Source organism: Anopheles darlingi, chromosome 2, assembly GCF_943734745.1.
Source record: "Anopheles darlingi chromosome 2, idAnoDarlMG_H_01, whole genome shotgun sequence".
NCBI lineage: Eukaryota > Metazoa > Arthropoda > Insecta > Diptera > Culicidae > Anopheles > Anopheles darlingi.
The window spans coordinates 13,659,272-13,679,271 of NC_064874.1; the positions used below are offsets into that span (position 1 = coordinate 13,659,272).

The window sequence follows — 20,000 nt, forward strand, 5'->3', positions numbered from 1 at the left end:
GTAAGATATGACCTTCCAACGGAACCGGAGGAACGGAATCTCAATCACTTACCTTTTGATCTTTACAGCAAAACCGTAAGCTAGAGTTGGTCACTTTCGATGAGGTCAAGAAACCGGACAAGGTGGACCAGAAGAACGTGATCCACATGGTGGTTATACTGGCCAGGATACATCCCGGGGAATCGCCGTCCTCGTACGTTGTGCAGGGATTGATCGAGTTTCTGGCGGCGGCCACGCAACCGATCGCAAAAGCTCTGAGAGAGCACGTGGTGTTCAAGATAGTGCCAATGCTTAATCCGGACGGTGTGTTCCTCGGTAACAATCGGTGCAATGTGGTGGGCCACGATCTGAACCGCTCGTGGAACAGACTGTCCCAGTACACCCACCCAACCCTCTCGGCTGTGATGAAGATGCTGAAGGAGTACGATAATTCTAGCGTGAGAACTAATGGCATCTTCTGGTGGTCATTAGGATTACTTGCATTAATGTATCTATGTATGTTACCTCGACAGTGTTATCAGGTGGACTTTGTGATCGACATCCATGCCCATTCGAGCCTGACCGGCACGTTCATCTATGGCAGCACGTACGATAACGTTTACCGATACGAGCGGCATCTCGTCTTCCCGAAACTGTTCGCCACAAAGTGCGAAGACTTTTGCCAGGAACACATGATGTTCAACGCGGACGACCGGAAGTCCGGAACTGCCAGAAGGAATTTTGTGGAGGCGCTTAGTGATAATGTCAACACCTACACTCTGGAGGTGTCCATGTGCGGTTATTATCTGAATGGGACCAACATTTTAACCCAGTACACCGAGGATGGCTGTACGAATCGATACCAAACCACCGCCGAGGTCCACATGATCGAGTCTTATTAATCGCTTCCGTTGTTTCTCGTCCACAGATATGCGGATCGGTAGAAATCTGGCTCGGACCTTTCTCGAGTATTATCGCTTCACGAACATTCTGCCGATACCACCGATGGAAGAACTGAGGCCTAGGAAGGGTCGTCCCCGGACACACCGACCTCGGGCACGTTCGAAAACGCGCAGCGAAGTGCGCGTTCGACCGAAGACGACACGTGCCTATGCACCGATTAGTTATACCGATCTTTCGATCTGTTACGACAGTGCCACCTCGGATGAGGGTTCACCGGTTCGGTATCACATGTACCACGGGCACGCGGGGGCCTACGGTGGGCTTCGGATGCGTCCGCATGCCCATCAGGATCAGTTTTCACTGTCCAATATTCAAGCCGCACGGTTTAGTAATCTCGACTTCACCAGCGACTACCGTCTGAAGGTGCCCAAGCTAAAGACTCCAGCGACCGCCGGTGACCAGAAGATGCCTCCGATTGAGATGTTAACTGTGCCACCGAAGCCTCATCTTACGATTATCGATTTCAATCAGCTAACACGTGGCGGCTTGGAGGAAGCTACTGCCGCCGGTGGCCGTACGATCGACCGGGAAAAGGAAAAGATTCGGCGACACACGTTCAAGTCATCATCGAGGAAGGCTTGAATGCACTCTGGCCACGGTGTAGAATGTAAAACAGTTTTCTATTCCCATCTTTTCTAAGCATCCTGTGAGGAATCTTGTAAATGGTTCGGTCCCACAAAGCAGTACGAGCAAGGAATCGCTTGCCCTCGACGGTAGGCTACTCAATAAACGTTCGACATCCTTTCCATCCAGCCGTTGTTCGTAAATTGGTTCCTTGTATTTAATCGGATCCGAACGGAAGGTGCTAACAGCATCGCTGCTCTTCCTGGAGGTGTAGATAGAATATCGGAAGTTCCAATAGCTGGCCATCTCGCGCAATCGATCGCGCAATAGCACACTCTGGAGATCGCGGAAACAGGCCACCAAAGTTAGGTGTGTTTCATCCTCCTCGTCATCCAGGATCGCTCGGAACGCGGTGTAGATGGGTGCTATGCCTACTCCTTGAGTGAAGGCCACCAGATTGCGATACCGATTACGATCCCACGAGAATTCTCCGTATACTCCCTTCCATTCCGTAACACTTCCGACGTTTAGCGACAATAGGTAATCGGTCATAGCGCCGTCCGGTTCCATTTTTATGAGCACCTCGAAGCTGCAATCTTCCCGTCGATGAGCCACCGGTGTGTACGGCCTACTAAGGTACAGATCGTCTTCCTTTGTGTCGTACTTCTTGATGCGAGCAGTAGGCGCCGGCCGGGTATGGCAGGATGCGGGATGGTTCTCGCGCCATGATTTTAGCTTTTCATCCGCCAGATCGTTGCTCCTGTGCCGGGGCGCACGTAACAGCAGATGGCATCCCGGGGGTATATACAGTGTTTGACCGGGAACTCGTTCCTGTTGCAGCTGAAACCGGAATCGAAACACCTGCTCTGTCTCTTGTGTGATCTCGCAGCAGGTGAATCGTTGATACGTACGATCAAACACGTTACTGACGCCAACTGATGGTTGATGACGATCAGGTTTGAGGTCCAGCACACAGTTTGTACATCCAGATCCGCAACATTCCGGTAGCTGCTCCTCAATCTCCTCGCTGCTCATGCCGAGAACCGTAAACAAACTCACGGCGGCGTGACAGCTACGTTTTGGGTCCACGAATTCGTCATCCTGGAACTTGCTAATCGCTGTGAATTTCACAATTTAGCCAGAAAAAGGATAAGCAAACCATTAAAAAGAAACAATGACTTGTTGGGTTGCTTTATTAATTAGTAACATAGATTAAGCATATGTACGCTGTTGTACGTATCACAAGGGTGGTGGCTTTTCACACGCCAACCTTCCCCAAAGCTGAATCAGTCTTCGGGTCGGCGGTAACGTCTTGCACGGTAACGATTGTCTCGTTGATGGTGGTTTGCATTTTGCGTATGTTCTGTATCTGCAGCAATCGGAAAATTTTGGTCGCCTCATCGATAATCTGATCATCTCTCTTGGCACCACCACCGGGTGTCGCCGTTTTTCCTATGCCAAGTTGTGCAAGCGCACTCGCCAGACCGGTTGGAAGAGGCTCTTTGAGCGTTTCTTTGTTGAGGCAATCGTGAATCACCCGTCCGGCGGCACGCAACGACACGAGGTGATCCGGATGATAAGCGATTCCCAACCGGTCGGCCAGATTGCGGGCACCTTCGGCGAACTGTGCGTTGTTGAAATCGAGACTGTCGAAGGGATTGGTCGATTTCACTTCCGGCACCGTTGATTGCTTTTCCTCGCCCAGCTTGCTCGCTGCAGTATGTGGTCGATACGTTTCCACCTTATCAGAGTACTCCAGTCGGATGGCGTGCAGCAACAACCAAGTCAGTTGCTCCTGGCGCGATTCTAGCTCCTGCGGCATACCCACGTCGTGCTGATACTGTCGGTAGGCAGCATTCCACGTATCGGCTGAGCCAACCTTCTTCAGATCTTCCCGATTTTCAATCGTATAGTGGCGGATCTTCTGGTCTTCCAGCCAGACGACGAGGGAGCGGAATTCTTTCAGGTCTGGAAATAGAAGAGGGGGTTCATGTAAACAGTGGCTTACCCGGTTCAATGCCGGAATTTCCTACCATTAATGTTCACCGGCTGGTTGCCAGTGTATTGCAGAGCGGCTAGATATCGTTCGAACATGGCGCAAGTTGAAAAAAGATACCTAAATTCGATCCAAAAACCGGCAAATTCTCCAAACACGAAACAGAACCACAATTCACTTTGACGTTTGGGCACACGATTTTGACAGCCCCGTTTGTTCCGCCATCCAACCAAAAAAAGTGCAATAACGAGCCGTTCGGCGTGATTTTCGACCGTAAAATATGTCCGATTCCGTCGTTTCCAACCGGCATAAGGATTGTTTGCCTTGCCGGTTGGTCAGTGGATTTGGTGTGATCGGAATGGGCGTCTATATGGCACTGCAGGCACAGAAACGACCAAATAAACTCGGGCGCTACACGATACACGCCGTAGCGATAGGTACGAGGAAGTTCTTGGTCAATTCGCGGTTTGCTCTTAATATCTATCATTTTCTTCTTCTAGCTGCCGGAGGTATCGGAGTGGCACGGTTACTCGACGTATATCCGTTTGGACACAGTGGGGAAAAGTAGAAACGAGGCCCTGGAGGCCGGATGATTATAGTTTATGGAGAGAGTTTATTGTAAAATTATAGGATCCTTTAAATAAAATCACGGTTTATTCCCTACCTTACCTAGCTTTGTGTCGGTTCGCGGATCGGCAGTGAGGTTTTGTGCGGCCACAATCGTTTCGTTGATGGTGGTTTGCAGTTTGCGGACGTGCTGTATTTGCAACAGCCGCAGGATTCGGGCCCCTCGCTCTAGATCGTTATCCTTTTCGAATCCCATCCCGTGCCCCTCATCGATCGGAAATGGTTGTCCGGTAACGACCGGTTCCTTGAGAGCTTCCTTGTTGTACGATGTGGTGATCACCTTGGCAGCAGCTTGCAGTGAAACCAGATGATCCGGATGGTGTGTGATGCCTAATCGTTCGGCAAGCTTCCACGAGCCTTCCTCAAAGTCCGCGTGCGTGAAGTCGTACGTATCGAACGGGTTGGTTGATTGGATTTCCGGCACGCTAGTTTTCTTCGATTCTTCCTCCTGTTTTTTGGCCCCACTAATCGTACGGTACTTTTCTGCATTGTCGGTGTATTCCAGGCGGATCGCGTACAGCAGCAACCAGGCCAGAATCTCCTGTTTCGTCTTCAGGTGGCCCGGCAAGCGAATGTCCTTTTTGTATTTCTCGTACGCCGTGTCCCATTCATCCTGTGCGTTTATCTTCCGTAGTGGTTCTCGGCCTTCGATGGGATATAGTCGAATCTTTTGATCCTCCAGCCACAGGATGAAGCTGCGGAAGTCTTTCGGGTCTGCAAGTGTTGGTTAGATAAGAAACGGCGCCAGGACCAGGCGGGTTCAATACATACCATCAATATTTAGTTGCCCTACTCGGGGATATTGTAATGCACTTAAATAACGTTCAAACATAATTTTTACAGAGGAAAATCACTTTAATTCAGGTTGATGCGGCCGGCGGTTTCAGCGTCTGTTTTTCCGCTAACAAAACATACACAAGGTGGCCAGTTAATGCTTAACCGGCTGCTATCCGGCCACTTTGCATGGCAGGCTCACGAAACTGGCTGTTTAAGGGGCTCTTTAACAAAACCGCACCGATTGGACTCGGAACCGATTTGATGCCTTTTTCGCGCCATACCATAGTGCCAGTTTTGAGAAAATGTGGTACTTTTCGCCTTCCCCGGGATTTCGACTCGCGAACGCAGGCCTGTGAACGCACCAACACATCCAAGACGCATTTTTGTTCGCGTGTCGGTGCGTCGGGCCGTTTGTATAAATTTGATCTTCGAAGATGAAGGACCTCTCTCAAAAATCGATCTGGCCTAGTGAAGTGAAAGTGTTTCGGTGTAATTTCTCGGTGCAGCAGCTGTTCTGGTTCATCTCCCTGCCAAATCATCGCTTGCCGTTTGTGCCGCTGCCTTCCCCCTCCACCAGTGGCCATCTTCCGCGACCTCCGGACCGCTGCCGCTCACCCGTTGCCCCCGGTGATGTTCCGTGACTGCGAGACTCCGTGACTCCGTCAACATCTGCGCGACGGGCATCTGCTCTAGCAAAAACCACCCCGGTTGCAGCAGCTGGCTGTGAAGTGAAGGAAAAAAAAGTTATCGCGATGCGCTGATGGAGGTCGCTTTCGCCTTCTTCTTCGCGACGGCGTCGGTTTCAAGAAGATCCCGCAGGAATCCCGCGACGGGAAAAGTTCCTAGAAGAGCGTTGCGATGAAAAGGGTTTTCCTTTAAGTGAAAAATGCAATTTTCCTTGGTGATACCGTGTTTACCGTGTTTACCGTGTTTGTTGGTTGCCATGCCTCCGAATCCTACACGCATCGCATCAAAGAGCTCGTGAAAAAATAGTGTTGCCGAGGTTTTTTCTCGGTTAATTGGCCTACCGTGCGTGAAAAAACGGGCTGCACGACGCGTGAAAGAAAGGGAAAGGTATGTTTTCCGTCATCAAGCTAGAATATTTTTTCTCTCCGTGTGCCGTGTCGCTTTTCCCTTCTAGAATATTTTCCACATAAAAAGGGGCCAGGTGCAAGAAGAAGAACCGTGCTCAGAATGGCCGCTCCAGCGCCAACTATGCAAACATCAAAAATTATTTTGTTTGGTTTTCGTTCATTTATCTCTGCCGCCCGTCTAGCCGCTCGCTGTGGCCGCCTGTTTGGCCTGGCTGCGGTTACCTGTACAGCATATATTCACTCGCTGCGCCGTCGGAGAACGTTCTTCGTGATTTTCACTTCCAATGTTTGGCGTACAGGACGGATCGGTTACTGCTCGCTTTTCTAGGTGGGGTATTTTGGGTTGCTATTTTTAGACCGGGAATCCAAAATCCACCAAACCACGGAGGCGCTATTCCATCATGCTACCCTCCCCCCCCCCTCCACGTTTCCCCCACCAATCGCGCGATAATGACACGTTAGACACGCAAATATTGATTAAACGTTCGCGGGGAAACACAACCACGAGCATAACCCACCACCACGTCAGATGATTTTTGACCAGCCAAAAAGGTGCGACGGCGATGGCCGTCTTTAATGCTGGTTTGCTACACTTATCACACCCCGAATGGGGTGGCTTATGAGCCTCTAGATGGTGGTCGCAGCGGTGGCCATTATCCGGTCAACACCGCCCGTGGCTAGATTAGGGGTCTCAAGTATCGCGGTTCACGAAACTATTTTGTGGATGTTGATTGTGCTTGATGATTGGTGATTTAACTGCGGTGGCAATAGTGTTGGTAAAATTGAATGAAACAATATTTTGTACCCCCCGTTAGTTTGCGACCCCCTGGACTAGATGAAGAAGGTCGCCCGATTATCTTGTCCGTGTGGCCGCGCGATTCGACGGGCGTGTGCACGCACACAATCGAACAGGCGAGTTGTGCGCGTGTGTTTGCGTAGAACCGACTGACCGACCGAAGGGTGGCAGAACGACGGATAGAATTTCACCCCAAAACCGAATGATTTTAACATAGCTGCAGCATAATATGCAGCCAAAAACCAGAACACACCCGGTTGCCTTTTCATGTTCCTGTTGTGTTCTGTGTATTCTGTTCCTTCGAGTTCACATTTCACTTATTCTCCCTCCATCCTTCGGTCGCCTCCTGTAACTCGAACTCTTTCCCGTCGTTCTATTCGCGGTTCTGCTATTCATGACATGCTGCTGCTGCTGCTGCTGGTGGCATTTCTCTGTGGTTTGCGCTTGTGATGGTGCAACGACGGAGGCGACGACGATCTGGGATTGCTCCAATCGACCGAGGGAGATGATGATGTGGGAAACACCCGCGCGGGAAGTACTCTCTGTCCTGATTACCAGCGATAGCTACTACGTTTTACAACAACGTGCATCGGACGACCTTTTTTTCGGTGGAATAACAAATGAAATGAGCCAACATTTTGATAACAATGTTTACTGAAGTGAGATTATAGAACAAACCAAAACATTACACACAGAACAAAGTAGCAAACTTCTAGAGTAGGCACGCCCCAGCCTACTGCTTCTCCATATCAAGCATATAGTCGCCAACGGGAGACCGCAGCTGACTTATTTGCATCCACACGATCAGTCGTTCGCACACACACAATCCATGCTCAATTCATCCTCAACCATCAGTAGTAGCAGTAGCAGCAGCAACAGCAGTTTACGCAAACAACAAACGGAGCGTCAGCCCCCCTCCGTTTTGTTGTACGTGTGCGTTGCCCCCAAGCGCCCCACAACACACAATGGACAATGCACACACGATGATCATCATGATGACGACAACACGACGGTGACGACGGCGCCGACGATCGTGCAAACGATCCGATCCCGTTCTTCCGGTCGCATTTTCGGTTCTCGTTGGTTCGCTGGTGTCTGAGGAGCCACAGTCCCCACCAGCCTACAGTAGGAGAGGACACTAATCTATCAAACGCACGCGATTACGGCAGTTTATATCAAAGATTACGACTTACGGGGCGACGGCGCGCACGATGGCGATCCCTTCCGCATAACATCGAGATAAGACGGATCCGGATGGGTATGACGCAGCCGCGCTCTGCCCCCGGGGAACGAATCTGTCTATTCACACCGTTCGAAATGTTCTGTTTTGTGGCGCAATCGAGGGGGTGACCACACAAAATGCCCGATAAATAATTACGTAAAATGTATCACAAAAGAACCAACATGATACAAATCACCATTTGGACTCAATTCGTGCAAAATGATTGTTGCTCGATTTTGACAAAACGTTGTGCCACGTTTACGTCCCGTGTCCTCCCCACTAGATATCAGCATATGTTGCCGTTTAATAAACGGGTTAATCTCAATCGACCAAAGCACACACACATACACACACATTGCTGCTGCTGTTGAATGATCAGATAAAAGTCCGTCGGAACGCACGCCGAGGCACCACATACTGTATACATTTCCGTCCCCATTTTGGAGGCGAACAGCAAAGCAAGCACTTGCTTGCGACACACCACCATTGCCAGCCCGAGGAGAGCGGTTCGGCGGCCACATACGGCGCACGAAGTTGCCAGCCGCCAGCATAAACAGAGATCGCGGTGCCGCCGCGAACACCCAACGCTGCTGCTGCTCTCACTTCCTCTGTCCACACTGACTGCTCTCGTCAAGCAAAACAATAACGTACGACTTGTTCGGACACCGGAAATCGGCAACTAGAGCCGAGTGCGAGAGGACTGGAACGAGCAGCAAAGGAAAGAAGGGGTTCGCTGCTAACGGGGTGCTGTGGAGCGTTCCAGGCGCGTAGAACATTTGAATAATATCAGTCGCGCGATAATACACACACGCTGAAAATGATCGGAGAGAGAGAGAGAGAGAGAGAGATCGGATTCCCTGGATAGCTAGATGAATGGTTAGATAGTTCCAACTATAAGTGCGTTCGTTGTGGCACCATTAAAATGTGTTTTGTAATCGAAACCAGCGCACCCCCGGGTGAGAGGAACGGTGGAACAGTGCATCGGAAGAATGGTTTGTATGATGTTCCGCTTTCCAGCTTCCGGCATTCTTGTTGCTACCACATTGCCTCCCTTGTGACGGTACTAGTAAAAGGGGGGGAAGCAGAGGAAGCAGCAGAATTCGGAGCTCAGGATGACGCTGGTTTCGTTGTCATGCCAGATGTATGTGTGTGTATGTTTGTTCCGTGTGCAATGATGATTCCGCTGCGGTTGGCTTTCTCCGGCAACTGGAGTAATTGAATTGATATTTATTTAATTATCCCCCTTTTTGATCCTTGCACTCCAATGAACCTTGAAGACACACGACATGATGAAGATGAAGATGATGATGGTGGTTTGTCCCCAATATATATTGGCTTTATGAGTCGTTTCGTGGTGATCCCAAGTGGCACGACGACCAGAGCACAAGAGGTCGGTTCCTGGTGTAGAACCTACTACGCGAGGGGCACAAAATGGAGGGAAATAATTATATTTGGAGACCTCGGATCATCGGTGATGCTCCTGTTGTGGTCTCAGGAACCTTTGGCTGAGTATAAAAGGTTCCTGAATTGTATTAACCTGCACCCATTGCGAGATGATCAATTTTATGTTGCGCTCAATACGCTTCTAGAAGGAAGGGAGGAGGAAGGTTGATGTATTCCTATTTTATAGTGAACCTTTTAAGAATGTTTTATTCAATTTGTAAACAAATGGATCACAGCAAAGGCGATTTGAAAGACGGCAGCATGTCGTACATTACTCACCCCACCAATCATGTTTATGTTCAAGACTATGGTAGCAATCCTTTTGAAATTTTGAACATTTTTCTATACTAAATTTACGAGTTCTGAATAGGGATTACATTAGTTAATTACATTAGGGAATTACATGAGTAGTTTAATGAATTTTGTAAGCAAAATCATCTAAAAAATATCAAATTCTTGTTGATTCAAATTGAAAATTGGGATTCTGAAAAAGATCCCAGATTTGCCTCTAAAAACTTATTCAACAATAGAATTTTGATTGTTGTATACCAAATAGCAAGCGATTGGCTACAATGGGGAATGACAAGCCGCGTCGATTTATTAAAACATATTTCATCTCAAAACCATCACCTAATAATCTTCCCACATTGTGTTTGAGTATGCCTTTAGCAAAAATAAATAAATCGTGATTGATTTGTTAAAGCAAAAATCGCATGAAACCTCCTCTTCCCCGATCAACTGACCGTAGATGGTCAAACCCCCCCCCCCAAACTGTTGTCTTGCACTGTTGTTCGCAAACAAACGGAAAACCAAAACGCGATCCCTTATGAGCATATTGGTGGTTTTCTTAACCAGTCCGCAATTAGCAGTCTGAAAACCCGAAGTACTAATCGTACAGCAATTAGCAACCAGATATGAAGCTCTTTATGGGCTCTGGGCACTGGTTGTGTCGCTGAGTCTGGCAAATCAATTTATGTTTTTATGGACACAAACTCCCATGCCCATCGATTCTTAACCGTCACGACAAGCCCTCAATACACTCTATATTGGTGGTGGTTGCTGGTGGTGTGAATTGTTCATCTTTGATGCTCTTTGCAGCTGCCCCATAAAACAGGGCTGCCGCGCTTCTTCCACCAGCCAAGTCCAAGTAGAACTTCTCGGATCTCGAGTTCCAGAACTATAAAACTCTTTGCTGCAGCTGCCTTCGACTGGAGCGACGAAGACGACGACTACGACCACGACGACGACGATGACGAAAGCCATCATCCAGCTTCAGCAGCAGCAGCAGCAGCAGCAGCACCGAGCGGTGCTGTTGTTGATGCTTCTCTTTCGCCAAACAGACACACACCACATGTCCCTCCCCCCTCGCCTTCCAAAAAGGCCTCCGCCAACAGAATGCTGTGTGTGCGTGTCTGGGGCTGTTGTGCTGACGGCAGACTATAATTCTGGGATCCAAGCAAGCATCATCACCATGGACGCGGGATCCATCCCAACCACTAGCATTTCGACTGCACTTGCGCTTTTCGGCACCAGCGCGCACTTATCTGTCGGTTCTGTACGCTTCACGGTTCGGTCCCGGTCCGGTTTCGGTCTGCTCCGGTTACGTTCTAGTTCTCGGAGACAGTTCGCTTCCGTTCTTGAGCTGGCGCGGTTGTGTCCGCGCTTCGCTCTCGCGCTCACAGCGCTGCACATAGTGTCGGTCGGTGATTCCAGTCCAGAGTGACGAGGAGAGAGGTGTGTGTTCCTGTGTGCGTGTGTATGTGTGTGTGTGTGGTGCCTATGTGCGTTGGAGATCATAAAATCACGGAATCATCTCGAGGTATTCCTATCTGCGTTCCCTCCTGAGTTTAAATCGATTTTTCGATAGTTGTTCCACCATCATCATGTACCCGCGACCATGTAGTTCTCGAACGACATGGCAATAAAGCACAAACATCTTCCTCACCGTTCTTTCTCTCGCTCTTCTTTTCTCCCTTTCTCTCTCTATTTTTTAGCAGTAGGTTTGTGCAGCGGATCACTAGTGTCCTTCCGTCGATGCTGATGATGATGATGTCGAGAATGATGTTCCAGCGTTGATCTAGGGACTTTTTGTTTGTAATAGAAACAAGCGTCTGTCAACCCCCGGCAACGCGATGACTTCGAGGTAAGCGGATCGTCCAGAGTAGTGACTACTGTAGGAGGAGGAGGAGGGATGAACGAGCTTGAAACAAGGCAACATAACATGGTGTGCATAACATGGCGCGTTTTGTCGATTGTTTGTCTTCGCTTCACAGATTGGACCGGTTGTTTATCCTGCTCGAATCGGGCTCGGCTGCAGTGACGAGGAAGGCGGCCGCCAAGCAGATTGGCGAAGTGCAGAAGCTACATCCGCATGAGCTGCACAATCTGCTCAGCCGTCTGCTGACCTATCTGCACAGCAATAGCTGGGAGACGCGCATCGCGTCCGCCCAGGCGGTGCAGGCGATTTTGGAGAATGTACCCCAATGGGAACCGAAGTGCTGTAACGATGTGACGGTGAAAAAGGAGGAACCGGAAGATGAGGAAGAGGAAGAAGACGATACCCGTCAAGGGACCGTCGGCACCGGCCGTACCAGCGCCCATCGTCACAATCGTCTATCGTTTGATGGTTTCGATCTAAACGCGGTCCTGTTCAAAGGAGCGCGTTTGATGGGCTCCGAGGGTACGGAGTTTGATCCGCTCGAGGAAAACGATATGGTGGATCTGCGAGAGAAGCTAGCCCGTCAGCGGGCACTGCTGAACGAGAAGCTTGGCCTAAGCAGTGGTATTAATCTGGAGGAAATCGTTACGCTGGACGATGTGCGATCGAACAACGGTGCAAGCCATCGTGACGATGCACCACCGCAGGAGAAGCTGGTACCGGTGCAGGAAATTTTGCGCCTAAACCAACGCCGCTCAACGGTGGGATCTGATGCGTCATCGGATGGGTTGAGCTGTCGGGAGAAAAATCGTGCCCGGCGAAAAGCGCGTCAACAGCAGCAAGCATTCCCCAGCCTCAGTGGTGGTGCCGGTGGCTCAACTGCGTCAGCACCTACGAATGGTTCGTCCATGACAGGCCTCGGTGGTGGTGCTGCTACCCTCACGACGACCCCGGGCTGTGATGAGGAGCCTGATCGGAAGCGTATCAAGACGGAGAAAGGCGAACACGTTGGCGCTCCCGGAGGAGGTGGAACAATGCCAGCAACACCGACAACGGTAGCGAGTGGATGGAATGGTGAACCCGTACCGGATCTTACCGGTGCTTGGGTAGATGCGATCGATTGGCCATTGGAAGCGTTCTGCTCGCGTCTCTTTCTTGATCTCTTCAGTCCCCGATGGGAGACACGTCATGGATCGGCTACGGCATTGCGCGAGCTGCTGAAAACGCACTCACAGGGAGCTGGCAAGAGTGTCGGCATGAGCAAGACCGAGATGGATCTTCAGCATCAGCTCTGGCTAGAGGACGCGACGCTGCGTCTACTTTGCGTACTGGCGCTCGATCGTTTCGGGGACTTTGTCTCCGATCAGGTCGTGGCACCGGTTCGGGAAACTTGTGCCCAAGTACTCGGAACCGTCCTACGGCAGCTGCCGCTGGCGAAGGTACGCCAATCCGTCGACATCCTGTTGACGTTCGTGAAGCAGAAAGAGTGGGAAGTACGCCATGGCGGACTGCTCGGCATCAAGTACATGCTGGTAGTGCGCGAAGACCTCGTCCAAGCCTTCCTACCCGTCATCATCAACGATGTGCTGACGGGGCTGTTCGATGCGGTCGATGATGTGGGTGCGGTTGCGGCCGCTACCCTTATCCCGATCGCTAGCTGGTTACCGAAGCTGCTAAGCCACTCGCAAGTGTCCCACATCGTAAAGCTGCTGTGGGATCTGTTACTCGATCAAGATGAGCTAGCGTCCGCTTGCAACAGTTTCATGGGATTGTTGGCTTCCATCCTGAGCCTTCCTGCTGCCTCCAGCTGGATCCAGATGGAACCGATGTCGATACTGGTACCCCGTCTGTGGCCTTTCCTTAGCCATTGCACCTCTTCCGTGCGCCGCTCGACACTGCAAACACTCAGAACGCTGACCACCAACACGACCACTATCGCTAACTGGAACACCAACGGTGGTACCAACGGTCGCAACAAAGAGAAGACCGAAGAGGAAGAAGAACGGACAGCGAATGGCACGGAGACGACGGTTCCGTCGGCAGCAGCAGACGATAGCATTTTGAAGCTTTCGCATACGGACGGAACGGCGACGGCGTTGGGTCTGAACTTTGGTGTGAAGGATTGGCCATCGGCGCTACTACAGGAAGCATTGCGTCACATTTTCCAGCGTGTGCTGGTGGAGCACGTAGAAGACATTCAATCGTTGGCTGAGGACGTATGGAACAATTTGATCGTGAATGCGGAACTATCGGCCCTTCTGCACGCATCCTGTCCGTATGTGTCCAGCTGGCTCTGTCTAGCGATGCAACCGGTTCGGTTAGCGTTCGATCCGTCCTCGCTAATCTTTGCCAAACCGCCCAGCCACAGCGGAGCGACAAATCGCGAGCGAAGGAGACAGTTTGATTCATTCGAGAGCAGCAGTGGAAGCCTTTCGGCGACGCACATCGGCGGACAACATCAGAAGCTGTTTCTAGGTGGAGCCGAAACGGTACCGCTGGAACTACGCGAGAAAAACGTCATCCGGGCACGCTGCAAAGCATCGCGTATGATCGGTCTGCTGTCTCGATACCTGGTGCTGCCTGCACCTGGCGTCGATTATACACCGGAAACGGAGAGTCCCATCGATTGCTACACAAAAGTGCTGGTAGGGTATCTGCAGTCCCGTTCGGCACTGCAGCGCCTTATCGCTAGTCTGGTCATTGCGTACTGGTGTGGTATCGATAGCACGATTCAACCCGGGCCACCGGTGCTACAGGACCGGTTACGAGCCTGTCTGAATGAGTACGTGTACTACGACGAGGTGGCCATCCTGTTCACGCGCCTGCTACAAGAATGTCGCGATTATCTAGCCACCCTGAAGCAGTACAAAGTGGCCCCACCGGAGTACGCCGAAGCGGGTACGCCCAAAGTGCTGACGCTGGATCAGATTTATCAGATCGCAACGACGGGTCCCGGTTGGTCCGGTGAGGAGGTACGAGTGAAACACTGCCTAAAGCCCAAAACTGCCGATATGCTCGAGGAACGGCGCCGTTGCCTGCTTTCCTCACACTCCGCCACAGCCCTCGAACAAACGACACTCCACATTAGTACCCAATCGTCGGTTTCCGGAGCCGTCGTGAGCCTGCGGTGCTTACCGGAGCGCCTGAATCCGGTCGTTAAACCGCTGATGGAATCGATCAAACGCGAAGAGTGCGAATTGCTGCAGAACCTTTCGGCCCGGTATTTAAGCGAGTTGCTCGATCAGGTCACGGTGAGGACACCCTGTCCGAACAACAAAATCGTAACCAATCTCTGCACCCTGCTGAAGAGCGATCCCGAGTTTACGCCCAAAGTACCGTGCCCGAGTAAGCTGCTGCAGCAGTTCGATCCGAACAACACGACTGAGACGAACCCCTACCATGGCATCCTGACGCTGATCAAGCAGCAACAGAAAAGCAAAGATCAAACTACCAGCAGCGGTAATAGCAGCAGTAATGGTGGTGCTGGTAGTGCTGGAGGAAGTCCCCGTGGTCCTGGTAGACCGCCGGTAGTGGCCGCAGCGAACGTAGCGCTCGATCTTTCCTCTTCTTCAAGCAACGCAACGCCTTCAACACCACACACGGATGAGGGCACAGCGGGTAGTACGCAGGAAAATGAGGAAACTAGTCGAAAGCATGCCCGAACACAGCGGCTCGGTGCTACGGCGGCCATTACAACTATCTGTTCCCATTTCGGACCGTTGCTACCCCGGAAGCTGCCGATCGTTTGGCAGCTGTTGATGGACAAGATCAGTTCGTGCGTCACCGAGCAGTACATCGATCAACTAGGGCGTCAAGTGATGGCACAGGAGGAAACGAATGATTTCATGACATCGCTACAGTTGCTAGAAGTGGCAGCACCCTTCATCGATACTTCGCTGCATCGGAGTTTGTTCGAGTTGTTGCCGAAGCTATGCCTACTGCTACGTCATCCACTGAAAGCGATACGGCATATGGTTGGCCGTTGCCTGGCAACGCTAGCATCGGTTGATGCCGGTACCGTGATGACGCTCGTAATCAATGAGGTAGTTCCACTGTTGTCGTGCATCGAAAATGTCATCAAACGTCAGGGTGCGGCCGAAGCGATAGCTTGCATCGTCAATCGGTTACAATTCGAAATTGTACCGTACGTCGTGTTACTCGTCGTACCGTTACTCGGTCGGATGAGCGATCCGGATCAATCGGTACGACTTGTCTCGACGCACTGCTTCGCTACGCTCATTCAGCTGATGCCGCTCGATGGACTGGCACTAGACAGCGGCAGTGGTAACGCTGATAGTGCTGGTGGTGGTGGTAGCGGTACTTCACAAGTCCTTTCGGACGATCTCAAGATGCGCAAGATGAAGGACAAACGGTTTCTGGAGTATCTCTTTTCACCGAAAACGATACCAGACTTTCAGCTACCTTTGAAGATCAATGCTGAACTTCGGAGCTACCAGCAATCGGGCGTCAATTGGCTGTGGTTCCTGAATCGCTACAAACTGCACGGTATCCTGTGTGACGATATGGGACTGGGGAAGACACTGCAAGCAATCTGCATCCTAGCTGCCGACCACCATCAGCGTAGTGTCGATCGTAACTGTGCACAGTTACCGAGCCTCGTCATCTGTCCACCGACACTGACCGGCCACTGGGTGTACGAGGTGGAGAAGTTTCTTCCAACGCGATTCCTACGCCCGCTCCATTACGTCGGTTTGCCGGTGAGTCGCGAACAGCTACGGCACAAGCTGGGTACGTACAACCTGATCGTTGCCTCGTACGATATCGTTCGGAAGGACATTGAGTTCTTTGGTTCCGTCCATTGGAACTACTGCATACTTGATGAAGGGCACATTATTAAGAATGGCCGCACGAAAAGCTCGAAAGCGATTAAGCAGCTGGTAGCGAACCATCGCCTTATACTGTCCGGCACACCGATTCAGAACAACGTGCTGGAACTGTGGTCACTGTTCGATTTCCTTATGCCCGGTTTCCTGGGGACGGAGAAACAGTTTAGCACGCGCTTCAGCCGACCCATTCTCGCCAGTCGCGATCCGAAGAGTTCACCCAAGGAGCAGGAAGCCGGAGCGCTGGCGATGGAAGCGCTGCACCGGCAGGTGCTACCGTTCCTGCTGCGACGCGTCAAGGAGGACGTACTGACTGATCTACCGCCAAAGATTACGCAGGACCTACTGTGCGAGCTCAGTCCGCTGCAGGAACGATTGTACGAGGACTTTAGCCGAATGCATCTGCACTCGTCCGACATCCGCGAGTGTCTCGAGCACATCGATGGCCAGCAGATGGGGCCTGCCAATAAGAAGACGCATGTCTTCCAAGCTTTAAGGTACAATCCAATAATGCAAGCGGTGTGATATCATGACTTTGACCGGGCTTTCATTCGCTTTACTTTTCTAGATATCTACAAAATGTATGCAACCATCCAAAGCTAGTCCTTACGCCATCCCATCCCGAGTACAAGGATATTGTCGGAGAGTTTACTCGCAACGGTGCCTCGATGGATGACATCGAACACTCGGCAAAGTTGCCCGTTTTGAAGTGAGTTCATTATCTAACGATCATTCATCGGGTACTCATTATTATCGTAAATGTGTGTTTTTTTCTCCAGACAACTGTTACTAGATTGTGGTATTGGAACCAACGAGGACGTGTCGGTGAATCAACATCGAGCGCTCATCTTCTGCCAGCTGAAAGCCATGTTGGACATTCTGGAGAACGATTTACTAAAGAAGCACTTACCAGCGGTATCGTACCTACGGTTGGATGGCAGTGTGCCACCGAGCACTCGGCATCATATCGTTACCAAGTTCAACGGTGATCCCAGTATCGACGTGCTACTCCTAACGACACAGGTAATACATTCAGGAACCCATTCCTTCGGTGACCAGTGCTGCCAGATTGCTTGTGTTCATTGGTTTTTTAATTCAATTTGACGGTTAAGCACTGAACAGCATTTTGAAGTAGTTTAGTGATGTAACAGTGCACTTGAATACACTTTCTAATCGCATTCACGCTTGGCTGTGCCTCTATTTTCAGGTGGGAGGGCTAGGTCTCAATCTGACCGGTGCCGATACGGTTATCTTCGTCGAGCACGACTGGAACCCGATGAAGGACCTGCAGGCGATGGATCGGGCGCACCGTATTGGACAGAAGAAGGTGGTGAACGTTTACCGGCTGATAACGCGCAAATCGCTGGAGGAGAAAATTATGGGCTTGCAAAAGTTCAAACTCCAGACGGCCAACACGGTCGTCAGTGATGAGAACGCATCGATGGAGACGATGGGCACCGATCAGCTGCTCGATCTATTTACGCTCGCCGGCGACTGTGGAGGTAAACCCAAAGTCGAGTGTGCGAAGGGTCCCGAGACGCGACGGCGTAGCGCTGCGCAGCGTACGGCCTCATCCAACGCATCTGCCGGGGGTGGTCGGATTGGATCCGAAGCGAATGGCAGTGGAGGCGACGGAGCACTAACTGCCACTGCAGGAGGAGCAGTAGGCTCTAATCCAGCCCAGTTCCGCACGGTATTGGAAAGTCTGCCCGAGCTGTGGGATGATCGTCAGTACCACGAGGAGTACGATTTGTCACAGTTTATAGAAGGTTTGAAGAAGAAACAGGAACGGCATTAGAGAGGAAACAGGAGGGGACACTCTTTACGGTTAGTGTTATGGATGACTGAAGGGCGATGAAACAAACTAACAAACAAACAAAATAGAAGCGCCCAAGTGTGCATCTGGTCAGGGCGAGCTTCCCGGTGAAGAGACTCCCCTCTATATCGGGATGTTAGGCCGTTAGAATAGTAATTGCTACGTAATGTGCATCTACCTTTTCGCAAATCCATACATTATTTAAGTCTTCTTCCCTAAGAAACATAAGCTAACTGGGCCTAAACGTCGTGTTTTTTTTTTTAACAAATTTCATTTTGGTTCACAACCATGCTTCAAATGATGAATGAAAGATCAGTTCTAGGATGTAAGTGAATAGCTTTCTAGTGGCAGACATATTACAAAGAGAATTCCTACTTTATGTATTAAGAAGATGAAGAAAGAGAAAAAGTTTGTGTGTGTGTGTGTGTGTGTGTGTACGTGTGTTTCAGGGCGGACAAATAGTGAAAACATTGGAACAAATTCTTCCTCGAAAGTAGAATGCCGTTTTGCCACTACATATGTTAATACATAATTGAAATAGGAATTAGGTTGCCCTATTGTCCATTGGTCAATGAGACGTTAGGCAACGGACTGCAGCGAGAAGGAACTGAAAATGTATTTAAAAATTACGACGAATAAATGCAAAACCATTTGCGCTAAGATGAGATACACATTTTCACATGATAAACGTTGTAACTGTGTTCCGATAGGTTCAGATTCTGTTTATTCGGCTTATCAGCTGTGACCACTTGGAAGAAAGACACGATTCACCGTTGAGAGAGAATGCAATTGACCTAGTAAAGCGTTCTGCATTACATTCGTTACTATCGTTTACTTTTTCGCACTGGGGTTCACTCGTTTAGACCGTCTTGGTGCAGTACGCAAAGTTAGGAACAATGTCGGTTGCATCGACTATTCGAACATCGGAACAGGTTTTGAATGTTTCCTGTGGTCCACAGCCCAGCTTTCCGGTTCCGTCGGAACAGTAGCCCCAGTTGTTACCTGCAAGGGATTCATAACAAGTCAATTGCATTTCTACTGTATTTGACCGGAAGTCAAATCCTACTTACCTGCTACATAGGTCCACCGGAACACGCAGTGGCGACAGACGAGCGTATCGGGAAGCTTTAGCTTGATGTAATACTCTCCAGGGGCGGTTGAAGGAAGACTCCACTCGCGACTTCCATCCGGCTGGTACAATGGATATTTGTTGAAGCAACCTTCCTCTTCCATTCCAGTATCCAGATTACAAACGTCGAACGTGAAGTAGCCGCGATGATTCGCTGTGATACGAATGCGCGCGTCGATCACACTTCCCTTCAGATACTGCCGCACAATGTCGCCCTGGCCATAGAAGCCTCCCAGCTCGTGGCGTCTCGGTGCAGCATCACCGTAGCTGTCGCCACATACACCGCACTTGCCGTCAAAAGTACCCCAGTGCACCGGGAAACCGCCACAAAACTGCTCGTTATCCGTGTAGTTCGGTATTGCCAACGGATTACAGCGCCACCGTGAGCCACGCGCGATCGGATCGAGTGCCATCCCGTGACCCTTCACATTTCCTACGAAACCGAAGCCAACTAGCACTAGCAGCGGCCATAGTAGGCCCCGTGGTGTTGCTAACGGAGTGGCCATGTTTTCATTCAATCCACTGTTCCCTGTACTGTTTGTTCCCTCTGTCTGTGATCTGTGTTAACCGTTACTTCTTGAATGACTAGGAC

At 50.6% G+C, this 20,000-nt stretch overlaps 7 protein-coding genes across 9 annotated transcripts in view; 3 read left to right on the plus strand and 4 right to left on the minus strand.

Moving 5' to 3' along the window:
- Positions 1–1,524, plus strand: part of LOC125950917 (cytosolic carboxypeptidase 6) — a 5,332-nt gene extending 3,808 nt beyond the window's left edge. Inside the window, exons 4-5 of the mRNA XM_049679302.1 lie at positions 69–828; positions 908–1,524. Coding sequence (XP_049535259.1) covers positions 69–828; positions 908–1,524 — 1,377 coding nt within the window. The remainder of the gene's footprint in view (positions 1–68; positions 829–907) is intronic.
- On the minus strand, positions 1,507–2,661 carry LOC125950894 (NADH-cytochrome b5 reductase-like). Its single transcript, XM_049679276.1, has one exon. The coding sequence runs from the start codon at positions 2,539–2,541 to the stop codon at positions 1,507–1,509; it is 1,035 nt and encodes a 344-aa protein (XP_049535233.1). The 5' UTR covers positions 2,542–2,661.
- Positions 2,662–2,676: 15 nt separating this feature from the next.
- LOC125950901 (RNA transcription, translation and transport factor protein-like) lies at positions 2,677–3,722 on the minus strand. The gene is made up of 2 exons (XM_049679284.1): positions 3,540–3,722; positions 2,677–3,474 (listed from the first exon to the last, which is right to left on the minus strand). The coding sequence occupies exons 1-2, from the start codon at positions 3,598–3,600 to the stop codon at positions 2,765–2,767; spliced, it is 771 nt and encodes a 256-aa protein (XP_049535241.1). The 5' UTR covers positions 3,601–3,722; the 3' UTR covers positions 2,677–2,764.
- A 3-nt stretch (positions 3,723–3,725) lies between these two features.
- On the plus strand, positions 3,726–4,170 carry LOC125950915 (uncharacterized). The gene is made up of 2 exons (XM_049679300.1): positions 3,726–3,939; positions 4,003–4,170. Exons 1-2 carry the CDS (start codon positions 3,783–3,785, stop codon positions 4,068–4,070), a joined length of 225 nt encoding a protein of 74 aa, XP_049535257.1. The 5' UTR covers positions 3,726–3,782; the 3' UTR covers positions 4,071–4,170.
- On the minus strand, positions 4,149–5,376 carry LOC125950902 (RNA transcription, translation and transport factor protein). The gene is made up of 2 exons (XM_049679285.1): positions 4,901–5,376; positions 4,149–4,843 (listed from the first exon to the last, which is right to left on the minus strand). Exons 1-2 carry the CDS (start codon positions 4,959–4,961, stop codon positions 4,149–4,151), a joined length of 756 nt encoding a protein of 251 aa, XP_049535242.1. The 5' UTR covers positions 4,962–5,376.
- A 471-nt stretch (positions 5,377–5,847) lies between these two features.
- Positions 5,848–18,947, plus strand: LOC125950858 (TATA-binding protein-associated factor 172). 3 transcript variants are annotated; one of them, XM_049679209.1, is made up of 6 exons: positions 5,848–5,980; positions 11,459–11,604; positions 11,735–16,960; positions 17,032–17,172; positions 17,243–17,486; positions 17,671–18,947. In XM_049679209.1, the coding sequence occupies exons 2-6, from the start codon at positions 11,594–11,596 to the stop codon at positions 18,259–18,261; spliced, it is 6,213 nt and encodes a 2,070-aa protein (XP_049535166.1). In that variant the 5' UTR covers positions 5,848–5,980; positions 11,459–11,593; the 3' UTR covers positions 18,262–18,947. The 3 variants fall into 3 exon arrangements, with proteins under 3 accessions (XP_049535166.1, XP_049535167.1, XP_049535168.1); XM_049679210.1 differs by having other exon boundaries at positions 5,875–5,980; positions 11,456–11,604; XM_049679211.1 differs by lacking the exon at positions 5,848–5,980 and adding an exon at positions 9,972–11,280 and having other exon boundaries at positions 11,456–11,604.
- Positions 18,948–18,965: 18 nt separating this feature from the next.
- Positions 18,966–19,914, minus strand: LOC125951690 (uncharacterized). The gene is made up of 2 exons (XM_049680664.1): positions 19,350–19,914; positions 18,966–19,281 (listed from the first exon to the last, which is right to left on the minus strand). Exons 1-2 carry the CDS (start codon positions 19,912–19,914, stop codon positions 19,139–19,141), a joined length of 708 nt encoding a protein of 235 aa, XP_049536621.1. The 3' UTR covers positions 18,966–19,138.
- Between the last annotated feature and the right edge of the window lie 86 nt (positions 19,915–20,000).